This window comes from Arachis hypogaea, chromosome 5 (assembly GCF_003086295.3).
Source record: "Arachis hypogaea cultivar Tifrunner chromosome 5, arahy.Tifrunner.gnm2.J5K5, whole genome shotgun sequence".
Lineage (NCBI taxonomy): Eukaryota > Viridiplantae > Streptophyta > Magnoliopsida > Fabales > Fabaceae > Arachis > Arachis hypogaea.
This window is the reverse complement of record NC_092040.1, coordinates 61297380-61309890: the sequence shown is the minus strand read 5'-3', so window position 1 is coordinate 61309890 and position 12511 is coordinate 61297380. Positions and strand designations below refer to the sequence as shown.

The following is a 12511-nucleotide window of genomic DNA, read 5'->3' as shown; positions in this document are numbered from 1 at the left end:
CTGCCTTGTGAGCTTCGTGGTTAGGAACTTCTAGGTTTTTGTAGTCGGGGGGAGCCTCCTCATGAGTAGGAGTAACATCGGTTTCATGTTCGTCTTCAAAATGTTGCTCTTTCAACGGAGTTTCCAAGATTGTTGAATGAACTCGTTGTTTGGCCATGATTCTAGGAGAAGCAGGATCCCCACAGATGGCACCAAATGTTCGTACCTGATGCAAACATTAAAAACTAGAAGTAAGAAAATCGAGAATCCTGGCTTTAATGAACTGGGAATCAGGTCGGGTGGGCAACCTGCAAGAAACTCCGATGCTTAAATTAGCTAGGTGTTTGACAGTGTGATTTGGTTCTGAGTTTACGTGTTAAATGCCTTTTCCTTTTATGTCTGCCTTGTGGGCCTATCGTTTTCCAGCATTTAGTGCCTTTAAGTTGAGTCATTAATGTCAGGATCTGACGGTTTTTGGACTAACGATGACGCCTTTATGGCATATTTGGTACTATCTTGTAATGTCCAGTTCTCTCTTGATTGTTATTTCATCACGTCGTTATTTGTGTAGAATAATGAGGTATTACTTTGCACTTTTTTGTTCCTAAAGTATAGACCTGCTGTTTGAACCCTTTGTTGCTTAAATATAAGAACTAAGAATGCAAATTCAGACTCCCAATAAAGATTTAAAAGAGTAATAATAATTTAATTGGTATTTATTTGAATCAACGAAGTATTCATTTGTATATTAAAATAAAACACCAATTTAAATACCACATTTTTTTTAATTTAAAGAGGAATTCAATCCAGAAGTATTAGTTTCACATAAAAATATTGAGAAAAGAGGAATCCTAGATCAAGAGAAATTACACATTTCAATGGTACATTATTTTAGAAAGATAGGATAATAATAACGCATGAGACCCACCATTTAGGTACTGGACTTACTGTTTTTTCAGTGACAACATTCATATTTTCGAATTTTTCATCTTTGCTTAACTTTCTATACTTTGCAGGAAGTTGCTCAGCTCCAATGTATCTAAAAATAATACAAAAATCAAAATCAGATACACAACAAATATACAAAGTTTTTCACACGTTATACCGATTGAGGGATTAAATCTCCTTTTATTATGTTGATGTTTAACCTTAATTACAAATATAGGAAATAGAATGCTTAAGATCGTTATGAAACTATTCTTACTCTCAAATCATGAGAAAGTAACTTTTACTCAAGATTGCATTTTATTTTGGCCAACTCATTAGATGCAGTTGTGATGGCTTCAGTTTGCTTGTCATCGACTGCCTAATAAACCAAAAAGATGTGAATTTTCGAAATTATAATTCAACAAACTACTAAAATCAAACCATAAATAACAAAGACTTAACTAACCATTCTTAGTTTAGAGATTTGACTCTTTAGATTACATTTCTCATTCAACATCTGCAACCCCTTGCATCCAAATAAATTTATTTAATTTTATGGAGTTAAAAAAAAAAATTTAGATACATCTTTTATACCTGTGTATATTTCATATCTTCTTACAGGCAACAAGAACTTGTTCCCAAAGGGAGAAGATCTCATTCTCCTGAACTTTGGCTCGGGCATGAAGTACCTACAAAAAAAGAGTTAAGTGTAGTAAAATATTTGTGTAGCATCTTTTAGTAAACTTTTTAAAATATATATATATATATATATATATATATATATATATATATATATATATATATATATATATATATATATCACATTTTATTGTCACAATGTTAGATCCTGCACATGATTGAGTGCATCATTGCTTTTGAAATTTCTGTGTGCTAATACTCTTTTAAAATTGTGCCTAAAATATATGCATCAATAAACTTATAATATCTTAACTTGAATATATAGCATGTTTTAACATAGAAGTAAAAATATTAGATGCATCTAAAAAAAAACATATGTGAGCCAATTTTTTTCACAAAGACACATTATCATCACATGAATGAAGAGAGCACCCTTTTGTTAGAAAAAAAGAAAAAAAGTTTTACATGTATAAAAGTATAAAAATTAAATTGAGATAAAATATTCTCTCAAATATAGAAAAATAAAGCTATGATATATAGGTTAAACCATATAAGAATGCATCTCGATCCCTTTAAATATCATTTAAGAACACCATGGTCAGATCATGTGCAGCATCAAAGGGATGCCTTATAAGTAATATCCTCAAAAAAATGTTAAAAAGAATATTGACCATATTCACCATGTAATAATGACGCTTTTTATTTTAATATTGAAGAAGAAGCTGGATTTTGTTGTATTATGGAAATAAAAAGTGTATCACAAAATTGTTAAGAGAAATAAAAGAAATCGGAAGGTCAAATTTAAAAACTAGAAATCTAAGGATCAAATTTAAAAACCAAGGATCAGATTTTTTTAGATTTGTGTTTATGATTTTTTTATTTTTTTAAATTACAAATCTAAAGGTCAGATTTATTTTATGTATTTGTCAAATTTTATTATCAAATTAGACCTTTGATTTCTTATATCCACATTAAAAAAAATACTCAACTTATTCACACCAATTAATAATACAATATATTTGTCCATTTCAAAAAAAAAATTAGTCTAATAATGAACCTACCAGCATCAGATATATTTGTCTAGTGTTTAATCTCACCATTCATTACTCTTTCTCCTATTTATATATTTGGTCCCACTTATAGAATTAAAAGTTCTAGATAACACTTTATTCTATCAAGTGTTTAAAAAAATGGAAAGGATCTATTTTCTGGCTTAGGAGCCTGGATTTTGTAAGACAGTTCACAATGGACACTGATCGAACTCTTCACTTATTTAGACAGTTAATTTTGGACTTAATTTTGCAGGTGGCAGAGTCTGCTTTGAGTGCCTGTATACAAGACCCAATATTTCATCGGGTTAGGGATGTAGCTCCAAACAAGGTATCAGTGCTATTCTTCTATTTGATTTGTGTTTGTAGAAACTATAAAATATCTCTATTCATGGTTAGAGAAGATGATCAATAACAAGAGCATGCTTTCTTGATGCTGCTGAAGAGATATTAGTTTTCCGGGTATAATGGGGCCATGCTTGTGTGTAGATCGATTCAATTCCGTGCCATGCCTTATCTGACTCAGAAAAGCATAGTTAAAAAGAAAAATCAGCAAAAAGAATGGGTCACTCCTCAAATTGTTTCCTTTTCCTCTTTCCCCTCCTTCAAAATGAAACTTCACACACACACACACACTAAATCTAGAGGCTTGTTGATTCTTCTAGAAAGAAGTTCTTAGCTTGCCTAATCATATGCTGTGATGAATTAGTGACTGTTTTGACCAATGATTAAAGCTTTAGATATTTCCCCAATTATATGAGAGTTAGTATTTTACAGCATCCTACTTTAAGTTCTCAAGCTTTCCTTAGTGATTGATAAACAATGTTGGGATTTAAGTTTGGGAAGTGTCTTACTTAATTATTATGCTCAGTTGTGTTTCCAACGCTATTGTCCTTTCTCTTCTTATTATTAGTGAAGTTGGAGTTTTTATTCTTGGAAATTATATGAGAACACTTATCTCCATACTATGCAACTTTATCTTTGGTAGTTATTGCTCTCAATTTGGAATTATGTGCTGTCAAGGACCAAAAAAGGAAAGAAATTATGAGTAATAATCAAGTTTAAGCAAATAAAACTTTCGCAACTTATCTTAGCCACAGAGCTGAGAAGCCAGTCTCCCATGCCTACATCACAGCGCAGCGCCGTCTCGCAACTTCTCTCGGTAGGAGCTTCAATGAATCCCGACCTTTCTTCCTAAATCCTAACCAATGCAATACTCTTCCTTGCCAGGATCAACATGTTCTTCTTTCTTCCTTTATCTGTATTTTTAAAATAATAATTATTATTAATTTTCTTATTGCTAACATAATTTAGGCAATGCTAATTTTTTGGAGAGTAAGAAAGAAACAGCCTTTTTCCTGGGTCTGTTTGTTTCAAATGATACATATTGCTCATGAAGGTTCACCTTTTTCAAAGAGGGGCTATTCAGCAATTAGTTGTATGCTTAAGTCTTCAGATTCACAGTTTTAGGAAATGTCAGCTTTTACTCTTGGGAGGTTGGCATTGGTAGTTAATACAGTCGAAACATATTTTTTCGAATAAAGACTATGAATTTCATGTCAAAGTACAGCTTTGATTGCTCATTCATCTTAAGTTTAAATTTGTATTCGAAATCAAAATAATGTTACACTATAAAATTTTGCATCGTGTGTTGGTGACCTTTTCTCTTATATATCATTTGTACCAAATGACACTGACATTATTTAAAGCTGGTGGTTTTCACAAACTTTAGGACAAATTTCAAAGCTCCAATATGTTGATTTGCTTGTTAACTTATTTATAATGTCCTTTAATTCTTTATGATACTTTAGTTGCTTGTTAAGGTTTATAGATAGAACTATTTCTCTGTTCTCTCCATTTATAATGTATAATTTCAACGGAAAAGGGTGTTCTATAGCTCTTGCTCTTGCTCATTTTATGTTCTATTGATGATTTTGGAACTATCTTCATAGACAACAATGGTATTAGCTTCCATCTAGATATTTTTTAATTATTTTCCCCCTAGTAGTGCTTTGAAACATTTTCACTCAACTTGCTGATAAATCTTGTAGGATTAGAATTATTGTTGGAGCTTCTTGAATGTACAAACCATAAGGAGATACGTCTCTGGCACAATTTCTTGTAACACCTTGTTTTGGATGTTACACTACCAAAGCCTACAGTACAATTTGTTCTCTTGCTACTTTAAAGACTGAATTGAAATAGCATTTCTTGTATTTAATTGCCACTTTGATGATTTGAATTCAAATATAGGGGTGTCTACTGTTATCGTGAATGTCAAACATACTAATAATAAAAACTTTCTTATTTAATGAAACCTGCACACTTAGTGTTTGTTAAAATGCCTCTAAGAAATTCACCCTTGCTTATGTATCTGTAACACAGGTTTTGGTTTTCACAGTGCCTAAGACTTGTACAACATGGCTCAATTGAATGTGCCAGTGCTACAGTTCAAGAATTCTTCTGTCTTTGGAATCCATCCAACGACACAGTTTATTTGCTTCCAGACACAAAGTAGAAGTAATTCCTCACGTAAGTTCTTCTGAACTGAGTTTTTGTTTCCTTCTTAAATATGTTGTGTCTTATTTTAGTGTCTTGCTCAGTGCAATATAATCGTCTCTGGTATCTTAACATTTATACTATATTTCATGTAACTTTGGATATTAACTGATGTGAGCTTTGACTTTTCTTTCAGGGTTAACTAAGAAGCCATTAGTGGTTGAAGCTAGAGCAAATGCTAGAACAGAAAGTCCAAAACTTCGGAACAGAAGGATTCAGAAAAAGGTCTAACTTATATTCATGTTGAGAAAAAGTAGCTTTCTTGATTGCACTTTGTGTTTGTAATATCTCCACCCTTTACTATACCTTATTATCTGTTTACTCCTTGTGCCTTTTGGCATGATTTTAAGGTTTTCTGTAAACTCATTTTATATTTTCATCGGATCTGTATATTTGATATTTCCTTTACCTTATTCTACTAAGACTCTTGGCAAATCTTGTTATTCCTTTTTTCCTTCCCCCACTTATAGTCGAAGATTTTTAGTAAATTTCCACTATAAATTCCATTCCTTTTCCATTAGTACTATCATTTTGTCCATAGATTTAAATACTTTATATGTTTTACTTGCATGGTTACAGGTAACAAAATGCTGCATCATTGTTTCTTCAGTCACATGGCACTTTAATGCTAACAGCTGACTGCTATCCCTTGCCTTCTTTACTATTAATACGATCCTATTTTTCTCCCTTCTCAGTTCAATGGAACTGCTAGAAATCCAAGGCTTTCAGTATTTTGCTCAGATAAGCAATTGTATGCAATGCTTGTAGATGACAAGAATAAGAAGTGTTTGTTCTATGCAAGTACACTGCAGAAATCGATTCGAAATCCCCCATGCAGCACTTCTGTAAGTAGTCCACCACTTCTTATCGACATGTGTTGGTAAGCTTCCACCTTTCTAAAATAATCTTAGAGTTTTGGCTCACCGTGCTTTCTTTGGATGGTTTCTTTTCCCCCTTTTGTTATGGTGTAACATACTTACAGGAAGCTGCTAAACGTGTTGGGGAGGCACTTGTCAAAGCCTGTACAGACCTCAACATAAATGAAATATCGTCCTATGATCGCAATGGACTTTACCGTGGACAAAGGTTGGAAGCCTTTGAGATTGCCATTTCCAGTTATGGATTCTTGCCGGGATAGGTCTGCCTCTGAAAGCTTGAGCTCTTGTCAAATTTACAATCCACTGGAGTCAATGCTTTTCTATGTAGATATTATCACTTTTTCAGAGTAGTAGGTTGTAATCTCATCAGGTGATTAGTCATTACTGAAAAGTAGAAGGAACTAGAAAATCAGCGGTCCAATTGTTATGGAACTTGAAGTCATTTTCATTTCTGAATCACATTGTTTTTACATTATGTCATGCACGTCCACCGCTTGGACAAGATAGCTCAGTGTTAAACACTTAAACTAACCACCTCAAGATACACTCAGCTAGGACCTCAATCTTTGCTCATGTCGCTCATCAATGTTTTAAATCGAGGGCTTAAAGCAGAGACTAAGCTACCGACCCAAAAAAAAAAAAAAAGAGACACTAAGCACGAATGGCCACCAAGCCGACGTTGCCAAAACTTACATTATGCACCTTATGGATTACAAAAAGGGGAGACTTAGAGATCATCAAATTTTTTAAGCCAAACTGAACATTATAAATATCAGAGCTAACTGCCAATTTAGTACTGGAAAAATTCAGACACTTACAAAAAGTTTATGAAAGATTTCAAAATACCACAAAAATATCAATAAATATTATATTTTTATAAGTGACAATTTTTATATTTAATAAATAATTTATTCATTTAATTTAAAATTTTGTGACAATATTTGAATAAATATTTAAAAAATGCATAAAAAATTCGAAAAAAATTTTGATCTCTAATTTTTTTTCAAAACAATGTGATCATTCACAATAAATTTTGTTTTAAAAAAATTTACTTAACATAAAATTTTTAAAATTTAAGGATAAAAGGATCTTGTTTTAATAACATTTTGTTAAAAGGATTTAGTTCTTTTTATCGCATTTTTAAATTTTTTGGAGGCTTATTTATTATTAGAATTTTTGAAAATTATTTTTGTTAGTGATGTGAATTTTCGAATACTATTTTAATAGTTTACTTTAAATAAAATCTTATGGTGTGTTTGTTTGGAAGTAAAAATAGAGTGCAAATTTTATAGATAAGCTAAATGAGTTTTGGTGCAACTAGGTATCCATCATAATTCATCCTTTAATCAGCCATTATTTATTGTAATAATTATTTTTAGATATTATGTCTTAAATCTTTTCTCATATATTTAAATTTTAAAATTATATCTCTTTAAAGTTAAAAGATTTAAATTTAAATTTAAACCTAACAAAACAAAAATAACAAACCAAAATCAAACTCTAACCAAACTAAAATTAAAGTAATACTATCAAATGTTTTTTTTTTGTTTCAAGACTGGAATATATAGCTTTTTCCAATTCTAATTAACAAGAGTAATGAACATAATTATTTTTGGGTGAGTTTGAGATGTGTTAAGAAATTATCTAGTGTTCAATTTTATAATTTTAGATGTGTTATAAAATTATTTATATTAAAAAATATAAATATGGATTTGAACAAATTTTGGATGTGTTAAAAAATTATTTTTGTTAAGAAAAATATAAGTACACATTTAATAAATTTTTTATGTGTATCAAAAATATTTTATGTGTTATTTTATTATTTTGGATGTGTTATGAACATATGTAAAATAATAAAAAAACTACCACAAAAATATCACCCTAGAAAGAAAGAAAAAATAATGTTTAAACACATATGAAACTAAAATATAGTTGGATACAAAGGAGAAGAGGTGATATTATTTAGTTAATAAATTAATCTTGTTATTTGTTATTTTAGATGTATTGTAAACATATTTAAAATATTATATTAAACTTTCACAACACATCTAAAATAATATAATTGTACACTATCTGAATTATGAACACATCCAAAATTAAAGTCACATTTTAATATATATATATATATATATATATATATATATAATTAAACTAGATTTATTATAATAGAACGAAGATAAAAATGTCAAAAGAAAATGTTAAAAAGGGCACTAGAGTAAAAGAAATTATAAATTACTCAAAATATTTCGATTTTTTTGATAAATTTACTCAAACAAATTAAAATATAAATTATTTTATTTGTAGCAACTTTATTATTAAAATTTCAAGGTACCTGATGACGCTAACCTTGAGCAACTCAAGGCAAGGCCAATATGCACAACGGTGTTCTGCTTATCACTGTTCCCAAGTATCAACAACAACAACAAGCCTCCAACATAAGGGTCATTGAGATTGAAGGCTCTGATTGATTCTCTGTTTGCTTGCTTACCCTACTATTATATTGTCTCTGTTTCACTTTCTCTAATGCAGTGTACTTGTTATCACTGTTATGAATGTAACGTAAAAGAAGAAAGAAGAAACCGTGTTTCTTGGGTACGGATTCGGTACGCGGCTATACATAGCGCACCGAAATACCATTTACTTATTTGGCACACCGGTCAGCCGAAGGAGGTAAGAATAAAAATGCATTGTTTTGGTGGGTCTTTTTCGCAATTTCATATAAGTTAGAGGCACACTTTTATAATTTTTAAAATGAATACATTTAACTTAATGGTTAGAATTAGTTGGACAATCAACATTTGTCTAACAACTATTACTGCCGCTAAGTTCCTTCTCCATCTCAGGTTCTCTTCCTCCCCTTCCCCTCCTCTTTTCCATCCGTCGCAGTCGCACTCTCTTCCTCCCCTTTCCGCTCCATCGCAATCACACCCTCTTCCTCTTCTTCCCTTCTGTCCCAATCGCACCGTCTCTTCTTATCTCCACCACCGACAACGACTGAAAACCTCCAGGCTGAGCTAACTTTTTCTCCCACCCCCACTCAGTATTCGGCAGCTGATGGCTTCGTCGGCTCCATCAATGGAAAGAAGGTACCTGTTGTATTATCACCCTTCACTTGATTTACAAATATCCCCATTTTTCTTCGTTATAGGACTGCAATTGTTTTTGGAGGAAATTCTCCAATTTTGCGTGTTTCGCTAAATTACCGCATTGTTGCTCTTTGGCACAGGGTTGCCGAGGATGAAGATACCACTAGGGGCGTGTGCGTCGCCGATGAAGCAGAAATGTCCGACGGAGTAAACCACAGAGTTGGATCGGTTGAGGGCGAACGCTCTGCAGGGATGGAGTCGGATGAGCACAACTTTCAGGAAGATGATACAGAACACGACCATCACGCAGAAGCCGATGTCGACAATGGGGATGCGGTTGAATTGGAAGACAGTTTGGATGGTGCCGGAGGAATGTTTGATAATTATGCAGAAGACGAGTTTTACGCCGTTGATTCCGTGGAGTCGATAGGTTGGATTAATTTTTTGAACTTGAGCAAGGAGGATGTTCTCCGATTTAATTTTGCTGATGTTGACATTGCATTTGAGTTCTACCAGCAATATGCAAAGCACCATGGCTTCGGCGCGAGACGTTCCAGAAGCGAAAAACGCGGTGAAGTAAGGATACGGCAGGAGTTCGTGTGCCACCGACAAGGGTACCGATCCCCGAAGTTCTACACGATGCCTAACCGGCAAAAGAGGCCGAGGGCCGAGACACGGTGTGGATGCCCTGCAAGGATGCTACTCCGCATGGACGATGAATCAGGACGTTGCCATGTTGCCTACTTTTCAGACGCGCATAACCACCACGCTCTTGAGTTGCAATTTTCTTCCATGCTCCTGAGCCATCGGAGGATGAGCGAAGCGGACATCGAGCAGATGAGCGACATGCGCAAAGGGGGCATTGGCGTCTCCCGAATCTATGGTTTTATGGCGAGCCTGGCCGGCAGGTATCATAATGTCCCGTACACAACAAGGGACATGCACAATGTAAATGCGAAGCAACGAAGGGAGGGTGGCCTAGATGTGGAATCGTGCCTAAGGTATCTCCGAGAGTGCAAGGCAAATGATCCAGCACTGTACTACAAGGAAGTTGTTGACGGTGAGGGCGTGTTGTAACACCTTTTTTGGTGTGACGGCACCAGCTAAATTGATTACCAGGTGTTTGGAGACGTGGTTGCATTTGATGCAACGTACAAGAAAAACGTTTACCTTTCACCTCTTGTAGTATTCTCCGGTGTGAATCACCACAACCAAACGGTTGTCTTTGCCGCTGCATTGGTGGCAGACGAGAAAGAAGAGACCTATGTCTGGCTGCTTCAGCAGTTGCAAACTTCAATGAAAGGAAAGTCTCCCGTGTCCATAACAACCGACGGTGACAGGCAAATGAATTCTGCGATCGAGCAAATTTTTTCAGAGGCTCACCATCGACTCTATGCTTGGCATCTACTCCGAAACACCACGAGCAACATCGGAAAGCCCAAATTCACCAGGATGTTTAGGGATTGCATGCTCGGAGACTACGAGGTTAGAACATTTCAGAGAAAGTGGTTTGAGATGGTTGAGAAATTTGGCGTCGCCGATAAAAGATGGGTACAGGACATGTACGAGAGAAGGCACAGTTGGGCCACAGCACACATACGGGGAAAGTTCTTTGCCGGATATCGAACAACATCAAGGTGCGAGGGCTTGCACGCTGTGATATCACGGTATGTTAAGTCTGGATACAGCTACACTGAGTTTTTACATCATTTCCATCGATGCTTGATGTTCGTGCACGCAAAGGAGGTGGAAGCTGATTTCGAGTGTGCAAAGGGTGACCCTGTTATGACCACCAACCTAAAACAACTGGAGCAGAGTGCAGCCGACAACTACACTCGTGCAATATTCTATTTGTTTGTTCCCATTCTTGACAGGGCCTGTGCAATGAAGGTGGTTGACTCTGAAGACAACGGTTCCTATTTTATCCACTCCGTCTCTCGATACAGAACTCCAGAGAAGGATTGGCGTGTTGTTGCAACGTATGATACGAGGGAGGTCCGATGCATGTGCATGAGAATGGAATGTTTTGGGGTCCCCTGCGAACATATAATTATGGTGCTTGTTCTTAACAATGTTCATGAGATCCCGAGGTCTCTGATATTACCGAGATGGACCAAGGAAGCAAAACTTGTGGCGGTGCAGTCGATGGGCGTGATTTGGGATTCTATACAACTGACGCAACACCGGTGTCTGATGGATTGGTACCGGAAAGTGTGCAAGATTGCATGTCACAGCACCCAAAAGTTCCAGTTTGCAAGAGACATTGCCGTGCTGATGCTGAAGCACTTCGAGAACGAAGATGCAGGGGACACCAGTTTTCCACCCGAGGGGCCACCTACTGAGGGTGGCAGACCCCCGACGCAGAATCCACCCAGGCGCAATACAAACGGTAATGGTGCTCATGGTGGAAAGAAAACCCAGCGATGTCGTTTGTGCCGGGAGGTGGGACACAACAGGACGACGTGTCCGGATCGTCGCACAATGGAATCATCCAGCGTTGTTGCGGATGAATAGATTCGATGGACACTGACATGGGGGGTTGGTCGCTCTATATATGATATAGTTAAGTTTTCTACTCTGTTAAATGGATCTAATCATTTGTTTTTTACATTGATGTCAGCTCTATGATAACCTATCCGGCGATCTGTATGCGACCGTAGAGATTCCTTCGTTCTAATGCTCCGATAGTGACACGCAGACTGGGTTTGCTAACAGCGACTTCGCTGGGACCAACACGTCCAGGCCAGTCATGTCTCTCGCCGATTGAGTAAAGGGGGCCTACAGTCGTCACCACCGTGTGTTGCAACGGTAGGTTGGTTGAACCCTTTCACGTTCTCCGGTAGGCTGTAGCCGCACACCGAATATTGTCTGCATTTTATGTGGGTACAGAACCATCTATAGGTCGTCGACGTTAAAACAAGTTTTTGCTATGTTAGCTTTCCTTGGTATGTGGATGTGCTATAGATATCACCGATTTTAATAGAGATTCAAGATGTGTAGGTGTGAAGTGGTGTCATGCGAATAGCTGCAACTCCACTGTCAAACCTGATGTATTAATAATTAGTCGTTGTCCACCCTTTTGTTGAACCGAACATGGTAGTTAGGGGCATCTTTACAGTGATTCTATGTTTAGTGGATATTTTGTATGTATGGTAAGTGGATATTTTGTATGTAATTGGTCGTAACGTTGAGTGGATATTCAGATGCACGTCTCATAAAAGAACTCGTTGGAAAATGCATGTGGTTCAATCGCGGTTTTGAAATTCTTTGTAAGGGATCATTGCTTCTGGATGTAATTTAAAACACACGCTTAAAACACCTGAAGTGATGAATAAAATGCACTAAATGAAGCACGGCAACAACTTCGAATCAATAAACAACCACTACTAATTAA

General features: G+C 35.6%; 2 protein-coding genes across 6 annotated transcripts; both read left to right on the top strand.

The window, feature by feature from the left end:
• The first annotated feature begins 2702 nt into the window (after positions 1-2702).
• Positions 2703-6506, top strand: LOC112801626 (uncharacterized). 5 transcript variants are annotated; one of them, XM_025844474.3, is made up of 6 exons: positions 2703-2775; positions 2851-2925; positions 4980-5126; positions 5290-5378; positions 5849-5998; positions 6136-6506. In XM_025844474.3, exons 3-6 carry the CDS (start codon positions 5015-5017, stop codon positions 6289-6291), a joined length of 507 nt encoding a protein of 168 aa, XP_025700259.1. In that variant the 5' UTR covers positions 2703-2775; positions 2851-2925; positions 4980-5014; the 3' UTR covers positions 6292-6506. The 5 variants fall into 5 exon arrangements, with proteins under 5 accessions (XP_025700259.1, XP_025700262.1, XP_025700261.1 ...); XM_025844477.2 differs by having other exon boundaries at positions 2719-2775; positions 4996-5126; XM_025844476.3 differs by lacking the exon at positions 2703-2775 and adding an exon at positions 3583-3756 and having other exon boundaries at positions 2778-2925.
• A 2579-nt stretch (positions 6507-9085) lies between these two features.
• LOC112803574 (protein FAR1-RELATED SEQUENCE 5-like) lies at positions 9086-11631 on the top strand. The gene is made up of 3 exons (XM_025847058.1): positions 9086-9117; positions 9180-10185; positions 10237-11631. Exons 1-3 carry the CDS (start codon positions 9086-9088, stop codon positions 11629-11631), a joined length of 2433 nt encoding a protein of 810 aa, XP_025702843.1.
• Positions 11632-12511: the final 880 nt, after the last annotated feature.